Source organism: Aphelocoma coerulescens, chromosome 6, assembly GCF_041296385.1.
Source record: "Aphelocoma coerulescens isolate FSJ_1873_10779 chromosome 6, UR_Acoe_1.0, whole genome shotgun sequence".
Lineage (NCBI taxonomy): Eukaryota > Metazoa > Chordata > Aves > Passeriformes > Corvidae > Aphelocoma > Aphelocoma coerulescens.
Window position 1 is genome coordinate 19,224,358 of NC_091020.1, and position 18,995 is coordinate 19,243,352.

General features: G+C 39.9%; 1 protein-coding gene across 3 annotated transcripts in view; it reads right to left on the minus strand.

The window, feature by feature from the left end:
* Positions 1-7,766: 7,766 nt before the first annotated feature.
* Positions 7,767-18,995, minus strand: part of ERCC6 (ERCC excision repair 6, chromatin remodeling factor) — a 43,662-nt gene continuing 32,433 nt past the window's right edge. For all 3 annotated transcript variants that reach the window (XM_069019601.1, XM_069019602.1, XM_069019600.1), the window contains 11 exons: positions 17,870-17,986; positions 16,412-16,507; positions 15,420-15,638; positions 14,590-14,700; positions 14,027-14,146; positions 12,920-13,014; positions 11,007-11,152; positions 10,231-10,923; positions 9,451-9,652; positions 9,044-9,122; positions 7,767-8,620 (listed from right to left, as the gene is read on the minus strand). In XM_069019601.1, coding sequence (XP_068875702.1) covers positions 8,192-8,620; positions 9,044-9,122; positions 9,451-9,652; positions 10,231-10,923; positions 11,007-11,152; positions 12,920-13,014; positions 14,027-14,146; positions 14,590-14,700; positions 15,420-15,638; positions 16,412-16,507; positions 17,870-17,986 — 2,307 coding nt within the window. In that variant the 3' untranslated portion in view covers positions 7,767-8,191. The remainder of the gene's footprint in view (positions 8,621-9,043; positions 9,123-9,450; positions 9,653-10,230; positions 10,924-11,006; positions 11,153-12,919; positions 13,015-14,026; positions 14,147-14,589; positions 14,701-15,419; positions 15,639-16,411; positions 16,508-17,869; positions 17,987-18,995) is intronic.

Sequence of the window (18,995 nt, forward strand, 5' to 3'; positions counted from 1 at the left end):
GGACGGCGGCCGTGACCGCGCTGCGTGAGGGGCAGCGGCCCTTCCGCGGGCCCGGCCCGGCCCGGCTGAGCGCGGCCAGGCGAGTGCGCGGAGCGCCGGGCAGGGCGCGCAGCCCTGAGGGCCAAAGGCCCCGGGCAGGGGCGGCCGCGCCCGGGCCATCAGCGGCGCTTAAGGACTCAATGGGGCAGCGCCGAGCGCTCGTTGGCATCGGAGCGGCCGCCGGGCCGGCTCGGGGGCTCGGGCTGCCGGGGGAAGGGCCAGGTGTCAGCGAAGAACACCGCACTTGCGAAAACCTTATTCTTTAAATCTACCGTCTTTTTTTTTTTCACCCGAGAAAAGCTTTGATTTGGAGATTGCTGAGCCCAGGTGCTGTTTCCTGTCGTTGCTGCAGCAATAAAAAGTATACTGGGACTTGGGCGTGAGATTCTGTACTTCCCTGCCTCCGGAATGCCCGGGATCCCCAGTACCCTCCCGTCTGACAGCCTGGGGAATGAATGCCCGGGATCCCCGGTACCCTCCCGTCTGACAGCCTGCGGAATGAATTCCCGGGATCCCCGGTACCCTCCCGTCTGACAGCCTGCGGAATGAATGCCCGGGATCCCCGGTACCCTCCCGTCTGACAGCCTGCGGAATGAATTCCCGGGATCCCCGGTACCCTCCCGTCTGACAGCCTGGGGAATGCCCGGGATCCCCGGTACCCTCCCGTCTGACAGCCTGGGGCATGCCCGGGATCCCCGGTACCCTCCTGTCTGACAGCCTGGGGAATGAATTCCCGGGATCCCCGGTACCCTCCCGTCTGACAGCCTGGGGAATGAATTCCCGGGATCCCCGGTACCCTCCCGTCTGACAGCCTGGGGAATGCCTGGGATCCTCGGTACGCTCCGGTCTCAGAGCCTGGGGAATGCCCGGGATCCCCGGTACGCTCCGGTCTCAGAGCCTGGGGAATCGCCGCTGGGGCGGCCCCGGTGCCGGGGGGCTCGGCCGGGCTGCAGAACGGAGTCTGTAGTTCCCCAGGCTCAAAATCCGGCCCTACAGCTGCCCAGAGGGAGGAGGCTTCAGGGACAGAGTCCGGCGTTCTCCTAGTGCAGTGCAGCAAGAACAGCCAGGCTTCAAGTGTTCAGGGATAGAGGCAGGAATACACATTCTGAAGAGCTATTTTAAGGCTTAACTATTTCCCAGAGTCAACCAGCTTTCAATAATTTACCTTTTTTTCTCACCCACTGGTTGATGAAGGGGATTCCACACCCCCCACCCCACCAAAATACTAAAACAGAAAACCAACCCAAACGAACCCACCCCAGCCCTAAGGATCCTGCGTAGTAGTCCTTTTTCATAGTAGTCTTTTTTTAAGGCAGTGTGGCAAGTTACAGAGGAGCAAACAGAGCTTCCTGATGGTTCATGCAGCAGTGCCTGTTCTGCTTGTGCCACACTGCGCTGTGTTCTCTTTCCAGGCAGGAAAGCAATGGGAGGTAGTTCGTGGGGCAGATAAAAATGTCTGCTGGTTCCTCTGCTTAGCCACACGATGTTAGACAGGAGTACTTGCACTGAGCAAGCAGGTGGACCTATAGAAGAGTAAGGGGGAGGCAAAGAGACCACAGTTCCACACGGACCCAAATGAGCCGTTTGAAAAATAAAAAGTTTAATCTGAATTGTTCAAATAGCTCTGACACAGGAAGCACTCACCTTTTGCTGCTCTAAGGCTAAAGTTCCTTGGCACTTGGCCATGCATCTTTCAGCCTCAGACTCCTTCCCACTGTCAGTCATTCCAGCCCTCAGCTATTGTAGCCACGTTTGAAAAATAAAAAGGAGTTATTAATGCTGTATTTTGGTTCATTTTTTCACCGTGAGACAAATGTGCTGATCTAGTTTGCCACATGAAGTGCAGGAGACTAATGGAGGAAAAATGAGAAGCAGTGATGGGTTATCAGACCAGTGTAAAGAGCACTGTTGCTGCACAAAAAGCTTCAGCCAACTTTGATCCTCAAAACTCTTGAGTTGTCTTCTAAGTGCTGCAGGTATCTCACCTCATGCCTATTAGCAGTGCTGGATAAAATAATACCCATTCAGCTACCTGCCTGAGAGCTTGGAAAGAGACCAGTAAGGTAGAAGAAATCACCACCAGACTGTTTCTCAGTTAACCTAAAAAGCTTTGCTTCCACTCCACTGCTTCTTCACATGCTTAATCCTCACAAACCCTATCCTGCCCTTGGGTCTCTTCATTTACTCCCAGTATCCTCCCTAGACACATACCTTCATTTTTACTCTCATGGTGCTGCTTCCAGACATTAATGTCTGGGAACACATAGCTAGGGTTCCCAAAGAACCTTAACTCTGCCCCAGAGGCAAAGATTTATGAAAAAAATCCTCTCTGTTTAATATAAGCTGGGACCACAAACAACGAAATGCCTCTATCGTAGTGCAACTGCAGAAATTCCAGCCGACAGTTAGCCAAACATAACCCACTGAGTGCTGTGTTCTTTTATTTTCATATTTCTGATTAGGCAAACAACATAATGAAAGCCTCTCTCCCCATTCTTTTGTAAGACTGCATGACTCACCACTTATGTAAGCCTTTTGCAGGAGTTGGTCATAGCTCCTCTGATGATTCTAAGTCCTGGTTTGCAATTAGTGCAAGGCTTCAACCTCCCTGTTCTGTGCAATAAAAATAGGTTCCCTCAACTTACATGTTGTGAGCAGTGTGGCTTTGGGAGCCCAGGAAAAGCTGGGAATCTGTAGGGAACTATGATAGATAGTTAAAATTTTAGGTGGATTCTCTAGAGCTCAGCATTGGCATTGCTTTCCCTTCTCTCTCAAATGACTGGATAAACAGCTTGTTGGGTCTGAAGAGTTCACAATCATCTGGCTTTCAGGTATAGCTTTTGGGTAAGAATGGTGGTATTTATTACATAGCCTGCCACATCATCTTTGATGCCATTGTGGTGAATACAGGATAGAGATATTGAAAAAGCAGGGTTTTTGCATGGTATCATTAGTGGGCAGAGCAAACTTGGAGCCTTCACTGTGCATTTCAGAACTTGATCAAGTTTGGACTGAAGGGCACGTCCAGCCCTGCCGTTGCAAAAGGAAGAGCTCAGCTCAGAACACACCCTCCCTTCTCCCATTTGTCATATTAGCATGGACAGTAAGAGCCAGGGGATAGAGCAGGCTAGAAGTTGCTTCTTTCTCAACACAGCTGCCTGACACTTCCTATGTTTCCTGTGCTGGTTCTGTAGTTCCCGATTTAGTGACTCACAACAGATCTATTCTTTCTGGGGAAAAGATCACTTTTCTGCTCTGTGAATGAAACAATGATGTTCTGCAGTCTTCCCTGGGTTTTTCAGGCAGGGAACAAGAACACAAAGTGTTCCACTCACTTCCACAGCAGCTTAGGCCCATTTTAAAAAGAAAAGAGGATTGGCCCTTGCATGAAAGATGTCAGACTCCTCTTTACTTTTAGTAGTAGCAGAGGCAGAAAAACCACAGCCACCAGAGTAAGTTAAGAATTACTAAGGAAAGCTTCATCTTCTAAGTCTCTGCTGAAGGCACAGGACTGTACCACATCAGCAATACTGTGTGAAGTAGGAGTGGTGACATCACCCCAGAGCCTAGAATAGCAATCCCGTGAGGGCTGGGTAGATGGAGAGAGCCACTGAGTTAGTAAGCATTTAGTATATTCAGCATTTAGCCTGAATGTTGGAACATGGACATTATTAATGGCCCTAAGTAGCAGAGAGTGTTTTTACCATGTATCTAATATATAAATACCTTTCCCAGAGGACATAAACTCCCTAGTGCAGACTCGCCAGCACATCCTGACTCCTAGACATGTGCCCTATGCAAGCCCTTCAAAAACTGGACTCTCAGCAATTTTCTATGATAGTTTTGTGCAAATTAGAGTTGCTGAATTAATGATCTAGACAATAAAATGCCATATTACCTGTTTTTCCAACCAGGAGTTCTTTGTACTGTACTCTCATTTCCTGAAGTATTTTTGAAGGATCAGAAAGATCTATTGCTTCCCTCTTAAGACTGTATCCACCAGATGGAGAAACCAATGCAGGAATTAGAGTGCTGCATCCAAGTTACCCAGAGATGTATAGCAGGAAATTCCAGACACCCCTGCTCCTAAAAGAGCAAGCAGGTAGATTACTCCACATTTTAAATCATCTCAGTGACTGTGTTACTGAATGTAAAATATGAGGAAAAATCAGGAAGAAATTCAGTACTTTCTTAGCCCATACATTGGAAATAAGCCAAATTTGGATAAAGTTGCTATAGGGTCTCTTCATATTTAAATTTTGCACCATCTGTATGTATCATTTGAGAAAGCACAGCCACCAGCAGCACAAGAGACATTGCATCATTCTTCCTTGCTGAATCACTGCAATACAGCTGTTCCACTGTTCCTTAACACCTCCTCCCTTCAAGAGAGGAAACTGCTTGAACTGTAATTACTGAATTTTACATATGAATCACAGCAGTATGCAAAAAGAATCCAAGTTAGATGATATCCCACCAGTTTAATTATTCATCTACCCAGTTCCTTATTTTAAGGATAAAATCATTGTAGAATGGGAGAAAAAGAAAATAAACTATCAAGTTTGTCCCTTCTATTATAACTTCTTGAAAGGCAGAGAATTCTACTAGAGGCACTAGTAGAAGACAGTAAAACTTGGCCAAGTTTAGCAATCTTGGAATCAAAAGCAAAGTTGACCTTATGACTTGAGTACCAGTGTCTACAGGTGAGTGTGATCTGAAGCTAAAACTTGCAGATGTAAAAACCTACTTCTTTACAGCTTTATTTGGGAGGATGACATTTGTTATCTGCAACAGACTCACTTCTCTACATGGTGCAGCGAAGAGGCTGAGCCACAGAGAGAAGTTAGGCATTTAAAAATCCCATTTTTAATCATCATTTCTAATCAATCTATCAATTCAGCATCTTACATTTCTTTTGTGGTGGGTCATTATAGTCCAGAAAAGTCAAAGGCCTACAGCCTTTAGCTGAGTCTTTTTTCTCTATTTAGTTCTATACCAGAGATGTGTTGGTTGGCTACACATCTTCAGCAAAAGGGTGAACACGGGAGAGTAAGCACCTGGAATACTGTAAAAGGAGGATTGGATGGGGGGGACAAGGGAAAACATCCTAATAAACAAGAGGGTTTTTTTACCTACTCCTTTACAAACACAGTTTGAAACCAGAAGGAACAATTAATGATGTTTTAACTTCTGCTGTTAAAGTATCAATGCAACACGTTTTACCCAAACAGGGTACACAGTTCACACAACTGCTTACAGAGCAATCAAAATTTCTGCTATTTAGCTTTCTAAATTTTTATTCAACTGCATTTGCCTGCTCAGCTGTGTGGATGGTAGTCACATCCCACAGTTGCATGGTGCTCAGCTTTTAGCATCTTTACAGGAAAGAAATTTTCAGTAGTTCCCTGTGGTATGCTTGTTTTAATTTAAACTTTATAATCACTGTTCCATGCTGACATGTCTTTCCTTAGTAAGATTTAATGTTTTTTTCCCAGCTTGATTCCTAAATTAACATCTGTATTTTGATTTTTCTTCATCCCCTTTTTACTGAGGTAAGAAAACAAAATATAAGAACATAAGCACTCCACATGAGTGATTTTTGGAATCATGCACAAATAAAGTAGCAACTACCAACTACAGCATTAACTACTTGGAAATTGAGACAGCTAAAATACAGGATTTGTTTGACTATGCAATATTGTTAGTCAGGAATTGCTTCAGATATTCTGTGAAGATATGAAAGGAATTCACTTTCCACAGAGAAAGCTAAACAAACAAAAATCAGATAATGCTTTATGGAACAAAAGTAGAAGTATTCTGAAATAACTCTTCTACATTAAAATGTATAGTAGCTATATTATATTCTAGAAAAACGTACGTATAAATCAACCTGTAAATCTTTAATCACATATGCTTTTGTGATTAACTACTTACAAATACTTTTTGAGTATTACATTAGTACTAGTTCAGTCCTTAAAGATTTTCAACAAACACAGGTACTGGAAAAAAGCTAGTTGTTAGGATGCATGGTTTGAAATTGTATGAAAAATAGAAATACAATTAAAGATGATATGAATCATTTGGTCAGTGCACAGATAATGGAGAAGGTGTCTCCCTGCCCACTCTCCCCAGTGCCCAATGACTTCTAGAACACACTTTTGTTTTTCCTTTTTTAATAAGTCCATAAAAGCCAAGGATTTATAAAAAGTACATGCAAATCTATTTACATTAACAGATTGAGAAGCTGCAAACTCTCCTTAGTATACAGGAATTATGTCTTTAAAACTGGGAGTAGAAACAAAACAAAACACCAAAACTAACAGGTAAGGTGACAACAGCAGCTTTGCCGACTGCTGAATTCCTGGTTTGTTGCTGGGATAAGTAGAGATGCATGAGGACATGACACCCAAACCAATTCAAATTCCCTATAGCTTTGAAGAAGACAGCAAAACTGGTTTGTTTTTATTCTTCTTCTGATCCATTTCAAGTCATATCAACAGCAATTGAAGCCCAAGTTCCTTGTTTCATCTTTCTCTTGAAAAAGGGAATGTAAGTGAATATAAATGGGATCAGAGAAAGAGATGTCAGGAGAAGTCCCATCTTCAAATGCTATTAGGAAAACAAACATTCTTGGATTGCCTGCCCTGTCCAGTTCCAGTCCCTGAAAAGCCAATTGACCAGTTACTGAAACAGTGAAGCACCACTCCTTGCAAATCTCTACAGATCCTTTATCACTGAGTAAAAACAAGAGTAAAAGCCATAAGTCTCTTGAAGTTGCTTTTTTTTTTTACAAAAAGAAAGTAATTTTATATTCTTGCTTCACCATTCATCTTTGAATATTTGTACTTCCACTTAAAGTAAACAAGATAATTTTAGAGTGAACAAAAAGCTAAAAGTAGCTCAGCTTTCCATAGCTTGGGGCTAGGAAGGACATTAGGCACATTTACCTATTCCTAGTTTAAGCCATACAGTAATTTAATTGCAGTTCCTGCAACCATATGGTTTTCTCAGAATCTGTCCAGATTTTCCACCTTAAAATTTCCTTGTGTAGCACACGAGTACCTTGAAGACAGACCCAGTGTTGTACTTGGATTTGCTTAGAACTTCCCAACCGTCATGAAGCTTTAAGTTTTCCCTACCTATAAAGATGAATGAGGTGTAACTTCTATATATGCTCCAACTATGCCCAAGAGTGATTATGGTGAGTAAAATACACTGACACCCTCCCCCCTCTGACCAGGTAACATCCCAGTCTACGCTAAGGTATAAAATTTTAAGTGCTAGGAGGTAACTGGAAAGTTTTGGACATAAATCACAGTGAAACACATAAACATCTAATGAGATTTCAGTTGTAAGTCCAAACTTGTGACAAACATAACAGTTACTGTCACCTCAGTGTTAAGAAATACTGTAGCAAGCACTTGCCAGTGGTGTATAGGACTGTAACTGGATTGCTCATTATGGTGTTAATGGGTGTTCTGGAATTGAGTAAGTTTTCCATAATTATCAATTGTCAGTTAACTCAATATCCTGCCATGCTTTCCATTTTTTGTGATTAAACCTCCATGGCAGTAAAATTATTTCTCAAGTTAGTTAAACATGAAAACAAAATTCTCACTACTGATGAAAGTTACATAAAATTATTCTGATGCACTTGTCAGTACAAGTGAATCTCTCATGTTGACTACTATCATCTCCCCCCCCCCCCCCCCCGGCCCCACCCCTTCTTTTTTTTTTTTTTTTTGATGGCACACTGTGTGCCCTATGACCATTCAAGTAACAAACAGGAAATCAAGGAAGCAGTTTCCTAGAATTTCACAGAAATCAAGTCTTACAACCCATGGCAACATCCATGGTTCTTATTATAATACAAGGTCAGTATATGTTCTTCATCCCATTATATTAAGATTTCTTTTAAAGAAAAGGTGCTGATATTTCGTATTGTTTCATCTATGAGGTAGATGGCACTTTCATATAAATAGTGTAAATCAGAAAATAAGTTAGCTTTAAGCTTGCAACAAGTCCTGCACCACTGACTGTTGAAGGCATTAATTAATTCAGGAATACAAAATACTTAAAAAGTCAAACAATGCTCCTCCTTTGAGCGGAGAATGGTGGTCAAGTGGACAGAGGTGCCTTTGCTGGACAAGGGTCATCGGAATTCCGGCTTTAGCCTCCAGACCCCTTCCCCATTTGGGCTCCTATGGAAGGTGCAGATATTGCGGAGCAGTTCTCTGAAGACACAGGAGTGCTCTGCAGGCAGCTTGGACTCAAATTCCTGCAGCAGCTCCCGAGTGCTGGCCTCGCCGTCCACGCGGCCCTGGAATGCCAGGAAGTTCCGCAGATCTACAAGCAGCTCATCGTATTCTGTTGAACCCTGGACTGGGGCTGGTGCTGGGTGATGATTCTCATCACCCTCATTCCTCGTCTGCTGTGGTAAAACAAGGTGGTTTCTTGCCCTCATACGAGCTAATAAAGATGAAGAGTCCAGAGCACTTGATGACGATTCTCCAGATTTTCCATTAAAGTGCTCAATGGAACTACACTTCTTTATAGTTTGTTTCTTTATTGTATCTGCATCCTGCAAATAAACATACAGACTATGAGGAAAGTTGGATTTTGAGACCCACAGAATCCATTAAACAAAATCTGCCTGTTGTTTAGACTTAAATAACAAACACGATCATTTAGAACTTGGTCATCTGAAATATACAATAAAGAGGTGATGTATTCCGGTCTTAACTTTAGAACTTGGGAAACAAAAGAAAAACATTGCTGGTCTTGAGACAGATACCCAAACCATGGTGAAATTTGTGACTGCTGTATCTAATTAGACTTCATCAAAACAAAAAATCAAATTCGCAGGTAACAAAAAATTCTAGAATAATAATCATACAACAAATGTGTATGAGACATCTATAGTGTAAGTCAAATTTATTGCATAAATCATAACACTTCACATATACCAGCTATTAAAACAGAAACATTATCTTGTGTTTCTTACCTTGTGCTTCTTTGCAGGTGATGCACAAGTGGAAAGTGAAGAAAGCAGCATGGAGTTTCTTTTTTGACCGAACCGACTCCTAAAAACCCATGAAAAAATTAACTCCATAAAACATCCTTCTCAAAATCACTAGGATAAGTTTTTTCAAAGGCAGACTGGGTTTGTGTTTTAGGGTTCTCAAGAGCCCTCTGCTAAGCTCTCTCTTCTACTGTGCAACAATAATGCTTTCTTTGTACTTCAGAACGGACTACCTATGCTTGTAATATGTTTTCATGTCTATATTAAATATAAAACATGAACATGACTTTGATGCATGTTACTGCAAACACCAAGGCAAAAAACGTAAATCTTTAATATTCTAAGTAACTCCTCTGTTTTTGGGAAAGCAGAGTGGGAACTGAACTCACTTTACTCCTGATGGTGCACCTGAGAGACCACTCGTGCCTGTCCAGGTTGGCACACCAGAAGCAGCTCCTAAACATTGCTGACGAGAGAGTCTTAAGGCTCTCAAGGCATCCTGGGCCACTCTGCTTGCTTCTGCTTCCTCCAGCACATGATCTGCACTGGAAGCGTCCATAATGGCATCATGCTTCATAACACTGTGTACCCCTAAAACCAGAAGATACAAAAGGTGAAGGAGGACATCTCTTAAGTTACGTGAAAATCACTCACTTCTTAAGTGAATGCCAAAATTGCATTTTTCCTTCTTCAGAGTGATTATATCAAGCACATCAGTACAGTAATTTCTAATGAGAGAACCCCCTTCTTTATCAGTTAAGTAATCAATCTGACAGCAAATCACTTCTGGTGTGCTGATGAGGTCATTATTCACAACAGACCTGGCAATTATGTGGGTAAATTGATAATTTCCATTGTTATGGACAGGACTGATAGAAGTGAAACCCTTGTGTAAATGAAGGTTGATTACATCCTGGAAATATCCAGAACACAGCATATACTTCTATATCCAGAAGTGCAGATCTCTCTCAACAGTTTGTGCTAAGATAATTAGCAAATTCCTAACTGGAGCATTTGAACAATCAACATTTTAAGGTTTCACTACAGTAACAGAACAAACGTGTTTTGTATTTTAGCTCTAACTATCAGAGTAACAGATCTGCTCTTTCCCTCATTTGCATAAGTTCTAACTACCTCTGTTTAGTCAGCAGCCAAACAACAGCTGTTACCTGATTTTTTGAAAAGTTTCTGCAAGACATAGTCATCATTTTTCTTTGAGTCTTGCTCTTCTTCACTGTTCTCCCTTCTATACTGCTTTTGTTTCACTAGATGAGGAATGCGCTTTCCTTCAAATTTGGCATCTTTGTGATGCTTCTTCTTAGACTTATCTTTGTGGCTCTCATGTGACAGCATATCCACCCTGTGCTTTGTTTTTGAGATACACTTAGAATGATTATTATCAAATTGCCCATCTTCAGGTTTAGCCTCCTGCTTTTCCCAAGAGCCAGCTGCATCACAAGAAAGGGTAAGATCTGCCCTGGCATCTGCTCCATGTCCTTCACCAGCCACCACAGCAGTCACACACTTGGCATTCTCCGAAGGCCCTGCATTGCATGGCATCGAGTGGGACGTGCATTTGTCATCACCTTCCAAGCATTCCTCCTCGCTTTTATTGAACGAATTTACCTCAGTACCAGCTTGTGCATTATCTTTTGTGCAGCTATTTTGGTCAGAGGCTTCCAAATTTCCCTTGGTTTCCTCACTTGTCTCTATTGCTTTAGAAGAAGAATCTTTCATGTGTGTGGTGGAATAGGAATTGGAGGATTTTATCTTCTTGTGCGAGCTGCTTTCTGCAAGATGGAGATCATGTTTAGAAGTGCCATTATCAGGTGGCTTTGGGACTTGAACATCTGAACCAGTACCTGAGGGATGAATGAAATAAGTATCCATTTAGCAAACACTTAAGACATTTTTTCTTCCAAACAAATAGAAAAAAGACATGTACCTGCAAAAATTGCACTTGTTTCTGTCCCCTGAGATACATCTGGGCTGTTCAGAGTAAATAGTTCATAAAGGTCATTGGATTTGAAGAAGCGATTCTGCTTAGGGTCTTTCAGCACTCTGTTTGTTAAAAACTGTTTGAAGATTTGTCTAAAAAAGAAAAAAACAAGTACTTTGTGCATGAAACAATGTCTAGCTATGTTTAAGTACTGAGTACAGTACTTAAACAGAAAACTATAAGCACAAACATTACCCTGCAGGACAATTAAGCAGTGGGAAGACGATGTTAGTTTCCAAAAGACCATCTTGAGTTAGTAACTTTCAAACAAGCAAGTAAATTGTTAAACACAGGGATTTATTATTTTGCAACAACCCCATAACACAACAGGTAACCACCATCCTGAGATGTCCTATGAGGCATCCCTTAACTAAGCAATAAATAACTTCACAGCTAGAACTTTCTTGTCCATTAAAATTGAAAAGCTTGCATATGTTACAATAAAACAATCAGAAAGCTCCTGAAAGAAAAACAAAAGCTTGTAAAAATGACAATATTTTATGGGTTCAGTTGATTGGAGGAGTTAAAAGCAGCAGAGTAGCTCAGTCTGATGGCGATGACTGGATGACAGCCACTGAAAAGGGAAATCAGATTTGTGGCTGAGAAGAAAAGAGCCCACCTGCAGAGGACCAAAAGGAAAAATCTGTAGAACAAAGCTGCAACAAGTCTTCTAGGATTGGTAAAACTGCTTCTGTGCCATGTTTGTACTACATAGTGCCTAGAGTTTTACTCTGTACAGAAAATACATCCCTAAATAAAACTGGAAATCAGTTCTCTCAAAGAGTTTTTATCATGTTTTTGGCTCTGCTGACATTAAGCAGGGAAACTATTTTTAAATCCAGTGGTCAAAAACGAAGTTTTTATTTGCAGGCAAGAAAACACAGGAAAAGAGAAAAGACAACTGCTTGAAGTTCAAGGTCCATTGCACTGTTCTGGAAAGGAATTAATTTCTGATGGCTGTCCTGACTGTTAAGAGTCCAATTTCTTGATGCAGTCAGTGTTCTTCAAATAGAAGTGTGCCAGAGGGATGCAAGCCAAACAGCAGCGGATGCTTTGTGTCCACGTGGCAAAACGGACTAAAAAAAGGTATTCAGTAAGTGTGGGCATTTCATTATTTAGAGCTTTTTGTTCATCTGAATTTTCCAAGAGGGCATTTCGGTTCTGAAGAGTAAAGTCTAGACAGAGGATTCCCATGTACATTCATCTGGAATTCATGTGAGTGAAGCTAACTACTGAGAAAGCTGAATGGGAGAGCAAACCGAAAAGATTTCATTGATTTTGAAATACAAAAAGTTAAAAGGCTTTAGCTACATTTTGGAATAAATAACATGAATATGACTGGTAGTTATTGGGATTTAATTCTTTCACTTTGGAATGAATTGGGAATAAAATCAAATTGGGTTTGCACAGTAGTAAATAGATGTATATACCACATACATCTTGATCTATCCCAAGGAGAATATAAAGAAGCTGATGATTTCAATTTGCATTTCAGGCTTGTTGAGTCTCATGTTCTGAATAAGGTGCTCACTGTTTTCTGTCTATGCCTCGTACTCTCTTTTACAGTGAATTCTGTGTGCTGGACACAGCTGCTGGAACAGACTCGTAAGGTACATTTAGCACATGGGTCTTGCAGCTAGAGATGGAGCAGCACAGCTGGGAGTCTAGTACGAGAAAAAGGTTCTCCATTTCTCAGAAGAAACTTTTAAAAGTTTTCCATGATGTGCCCATCATGACCAAGGCTGGGGATTACAAGCAATGTAAAGTGTGCACAGGTATGTCACTGTTACACCACCTTGGATTTGTTACAAACATTTTCCTGAGCATGCAGCTGTACCCAAGAAATCATTCTGACTGACCTGTGGTATATCTTCTCCTCAATAGTACCTGCAGTGAGAAGCCTGTACACAGTCACCTCTTTCTTTTGGCCTATTCTCCAAGCACGTTCCCGAGCCTGCAATGCAAAAGGTTTGGTCACCACACATGGACCTCTCAAACGTGTCTGACAGAGAGCTAATGATAGCACTGTTTCAAACTTAGTTTGGACATTTGACACATACTTCAAGAAGTGTTATTTCCAGACCATAGGATAACTAACTCAGCATGAGAGGAAAAAGATTTAGAAAGTCTCCAATTGTACCAAGAAATCTATGCAAAAATTATGAATAAATAGATTATGTTAAAATTGGAACCTTTATCTAGAATATGTACTTTATATAGACTTATTCCAGAAGGAAATTTCAGAATAGAGCTTTAATACACACCTTTCCTTTGAACTTTTCTTCTTTAACTTAACTGAAATCTTTCCTACAAACATCTTGAACCAACTGCTAATATAGAGCACTCGACCTCAGACACTTGCAGATTTCAGAGCTACACAGGATTTCTACAAAAAAGTTTTTCCTCTCAAACTTGTAAGCACCATGTAACTGCTACGTGATTTGATAAATCAGTCTTATCACACCATGAGATAGTGAACAACTTCTAAAAGCTTAGAGCAGCTCTGTAAGGTCACAGCTACATATCATTATCTAGAGAGAAAGCCAATTTGAGCAGCATCTGTTCTCTTCTCACCCTGCACTGTCACCACCAACAGTCCTCGCCTGTCTGGTCAAGAGCTTGCACAGCTGTACTTTCCCTTCAGAGACATCTGATTTATTTATTTTAGAAACACAGGCCATTTGAATTGGTTTTTTGACTGCACTGTAACTGACTACATGAATCAACAATACTGAACAGTGGTAAGGTATAACAGCATAAAGGGGATGTGGTGGGAATCACTTAAATTGGCTTCGCCACAGGAGTAATCATAATGTGGAGCTGCACCCTAAATGACCATTGCTGGGAACAGCAACTTAGGAAAGAGCAACATAGTGCTTTAACACTATCTGAGGAGATAAATGTCATTTCATCTTCAGTTTTATTTCAACTTAGCTGGTAAATGGAATGTAATAAACCAAACTCACCTGTGTGTCTACACTGGGATTCCAGTCAGGATCATAGATAATAACGCGGTCAGCACCAACCAAGTTAACTCCAATGCCACCAACACGAGTTGTTAGAAGAAAGAGAAATATGGATTTGTCCTGTAACCCAAGTGAGAATTTACTAAAGCAAGAATTACCAGAATGTGACATTAAAAAAAAAAAATTATTTCCTGGATTATTTCATCAGCATTATTTGCAAAGATGCAAAGGGAGCCGAGAGAAGGAATACACTTCCTTGCTCATCCAGTATTTCTTTTGGCAAATAAAAGTAGTCTGATCTAAATTTAATTTACTGTTATCCAATAAAATTGCTTTCCCCCCTTCTCAGATGTGGTTTTTTTTTAGCAGAAAACCCAATTTAAGTGTGAAAGAAGTGATGACTTTTTTCCCCTCTCTCACAAATACAGGGGTTTCATTTCACTGAACTCCCTAGTTTTGTGTCTCCAGCCTAAAGTAGTATATCTAAAATCAGAAGAAAACGGAATGGAAGAACTCAATCATACTCATTAATATGTATTCATGTGTGGGATGCAACATCTCACCTCATTGTATCTTGTTACAAGAGGCTGTCTGGAAGCTACTGCTGTGGTGCCATCCATCCTGAGGTAGGAATAGTTTCTATATCTCACAAAGACTTCAAGTATCTGCATCATCTGTGGTGACAGAAAACATTTAATGAAATCCAGATGTGAAGACTGAGCAACTGTGTGATCAACGTTTAAGAATTTCTGGTACTAAATGCAGTGTCAAACAAATGATGACAACCAAAAACTTAAAAAACTTTCTTAAATGACAGAAAACCAACTTATGCAAATGGGGAAAAAACCTATTTCACAGATGAATGCAGTGGAATATTTGTGCTTGGTTTGCAAAGTCCAGGGCCATAGTCTCAAGACAATTAAACAGACTGGGGTGCAGCACCCCAAGGAAATCCACAGAAGGAAGACAAAATTGTGAGTAAGCAGGAAAAACAAACAAAGGTCACTGCCTGTGCTACGGTCCTGAAGGGACTGATTCTGAGGATCAGACATGCACAGGCACTACACAGAGCATGCAAACTGACTACCAAATGTATCCTGAAACCACACAGCAGGGACAGCCTTGTAGGATAGGGGTACAACTGATAAAAGCTTTGACCCAGTATATTGAAACCGGGCCATTGCCACAATGCTGTGTCATTCCAGTAAAGTTTACTGAGTTTGGGAACTGGTCTCTGATTATTCCAAAGACATTAGTCATTTCAGTAACTTTTTCAATAAGATGTTAATTTTATGAGAAAGACACTACAAAAGGTGGTTCTAATTGCAAGTGTTTTTGGAACTCACACACGTCTTAGTAATAGCTAAAACTAAAAACAATTAGCTCATCTTACCTGTCTTGACTGAGTAAAAAACAACACTCTGTGACCTTGCTTGTGCCATATTTTCAGCAAGGATTCTACCACTATCATTTTTCCAGAACGTTTCCAATATCCAAACTGATTTGGATCCTCCGCTTCAGCATCTGGCACACTCTTCAAAATTCTGGGACTATCCGCAACAAAGTCAGGGTGGTTGCAAATCTTTCTCAAAGTTGATAGTCCTAAGAGAATCTAAAGAAGTCAAGAAAAAAGTATTTTTATTTTCATGACAAATACTTTTATCTATAGGGGTTGTGGACAAGAAAAATAAAAAGCAGTAGATTATCCACTCACCATCAATGTTTGTTTTTAATAGTGTTGTGATATTAATATTTGTTTCAGGGAAAGTTTTAGGAAAAATCAGTACAAAAGAAAATGACTGAAATTTTATGTACTTATGAGCCTATTCTGGTGACCATATTAAGAGAATTCTGCAACAACTTCAACATTAGTAAAACCAGTCCCTCCTTAGCTGTAAGGTCAAATTTTTCTTATTCGAAAGGAAAAATTCCACCAGTTTGTTTCTTGAAATTATCGTGTCCTGCTTTCTGTCAATACTGTGAAATCATCAACTGTTGTATCACAAAGTTATCACACCTGAACTGTACTCTCAGGACTAACTAAGCTTTTCCTTTGCTTTGCTTCTGCAGTTAGTTAAAAGCATGCATACAGTTACCTACAACAGGTCATCTAACAAGCCATAATTTGTACCCAAGATCACACACATATTGTGAAGCTCATTCCATTCCTACTTTCACCTAGTCATGTCACTACATATGGATCACTAACTCGAATATATTTCATCTAACATTTCTGAGAAAAAAAAGTAGACAACTACAAAAGCTGAACAGAGATCAGTGTGTTTGCTTCCTTTTCTGCTCAAAATCCAGCTAGAAGAATGCAAAGGCCACATCATGATTTTCTCTATCAAACCCTGCCTGTCATTATCCTTATTTAATGCCCACCTGCATGTCTCCATTGAGAATCTGGTAAACTTCTTTAGAGTTGATGTAATTTTGATAGATTTGACGCTGCTCCTCTGTCAAACGGCAAAAGAGGACCTACAAAACAAACCAACCACTTAAGCCCAACCTGTGTGAATTTTAAAATTTTACCCTGTGCTACAACAAAACGTCACAGATGTCTGACATACTGAAATGCTAAGTTAAAAAATACTGTATGCAAATCATAAGAAATAAAAAAAAAAATTAGAGAATGAACATGGTAATTAAGATGAGTTTTATGAGGTTTTATGTGCTCTTTTCACAGTAGTTACGTTTTCCCCCAAACTGTTTTAGTTGTTGAACTGCTGTCATTCTCTAATGAGGTAACTGTGCAACATTAACAATCTCTCAAAGCTGTGTTCATAGTAAAGTCTTTGCATTGTGTCTGTCACAACCCTTACAACTTGCAAATTCTTAGAAGTTTAGCAGACGTGATCTGTCCTGTCTTTAGACTTTGAGCATGAAATATGATTTCTCAGGTGCTCTGATGGGCTAAAATGGTACAAAATCACTTCCTTGCATCCTGCAAGGCACCCAAAATGATGCTCTAAATCAAACTGATGTAGTGGCCTATAACTGACAAAAGCAAAAATCAAATTTGTTTAAACTATGATCACATTCTTTAGATTAAGTAGCCCAGACTCTTTAAAGTATATGGAAATTAAAAAAAAATGGTTAAAAAAGATCATTAGACTGCACATACACAGTATGACCTACTCCTTAATTATGTACCTTTCAGCACTGTCTTACAAAGACTAACATGTCTACTTCTCTTTTAGAAGGAGAATACAGGAAAGGACTGAGGACAGAACATGAAACCCTGAAGCTGAAGAAGCAGCTAATAATTACTACAAGTGAGTATTTGTAGCAATTTCAGTTAACTAATACTTTCAACCTCCTCTACTTTGAATGAAAATGTTTCCTAAAGAAACATACCACCTTTTAGTAAAGCAAACGAGTTTTACACCACAAGGCTAATATTCTGGAAATTTATTAGAATGTATAGGCCAGCTAGCTTGCACTATGTACAGCTGCCACCAAGTATTTCTCTATTATTTGCTGCCCAAATTAATCTTTCTACAACAGGAAACAATGCTTAATTGTTTCCTGCTGTAAAAAAGGAAACAGACAACTCATTTCAATGCACTTGAGACCTAAGGGACAGTATTAAGTAGCCCTGACTACACTTCATCTATCCTTTGCTTTTTAGATAAGTGAACTCATATAGACCCTGCAAGGCAGCGATCATTTAATACTCTGAACACTGGTGAAAGAACATGAATCTTGAAAGCTCTGCACCTTATCTTTAGTTAAACCAGCATTTTATCTGCTACTAGCACAGATTATTTCCAAATGCTCATGCTAGACTGAGTTTTGGGGAGGAAGAGGACTCAGATCTAGTAGTGAAACTAAGCAAACCTGTTCATTTTTATCTGGAAGCGAAAGGCTCATTTTTACATCAGCCTTCATTCTTCGCAGCAAGTAGGGGTTTATGGTGTCCCGTAACACACAGGCACATTTGTATGCAGTTTTTACCTGAAAAAAGGAAGAAAAGGCACAAGTTGTATTTTGATTCTTGATATTAATTTTAGCAACTAGCAAAATTACATAATTAACAATAGGAAAATCCTAATAAAATTAAATAGCTTATTTTACATGGATCTACAGTTACATGTTCAACATGAGTTGCAATAAAATTCATGTCAGCAACAATAAAGTTCAGTAAGGCTTCCTCAGATACCCCAGATTTGTCTTTAAAAGAGATGAAAAGTAAGATATTTAATTTAGAAACCAAAGAAAGAAGTGAGTATAAATCAGTACGAAACCAAAATCCTCATGAAAAAGTAGCTAATGCATATACTGAAGATCAAAAAAAAAAAGCCTGCAGCAGTGGTGGTTACTGGACAATAAGTGAAGATTAGTGCTCACTTGAGACTTCAAAAAAAAAAGGGTACAAGAAAATCCCCATGATCACAGAAACTAAAGGTCACTCCAGCCCTAAAGGGAGCATATGGTTCTATAATGGGTAATGGATGTTTGAGATAGGTATTAACTGTACATAATGGCTAAAAATACCTTAATTTGTCTTGAAGCAAAGCAAACAACAGAATAAATTATTGATATTAAAAAAACAATTGAAAAGCCAACTTAGTAATTTACTAATATTTATATAAGAGAAGTACTTGAACTTGAAAAGAAAACTTTAGCAATGCATGCAAAACATTAAAAACAGTAGTTAAAAGGATACAAGTTTATTAGCATTTATACAAAACTTAGTCTGCAGATTATGATGCAGACAATTTGTCATCTAATTAGAAATCAATACAACAGCCTGCCATCAATACTGAGAACCACAACTACAAAGACTAATAGACACTTATTCAAAATAATTTCCCAGATAATTTTTTGCTTTCAAAATTAGTTTATCTACTTCCAGACTTCCAACACCTAATTTAGCTTTTTAAAATAAAAACTGTTTTCAGTTTGGATTTAAGGATTCCTCTTACTGCATAATTTGCCAAAGCTTGATAGCAAACAGGAAAGT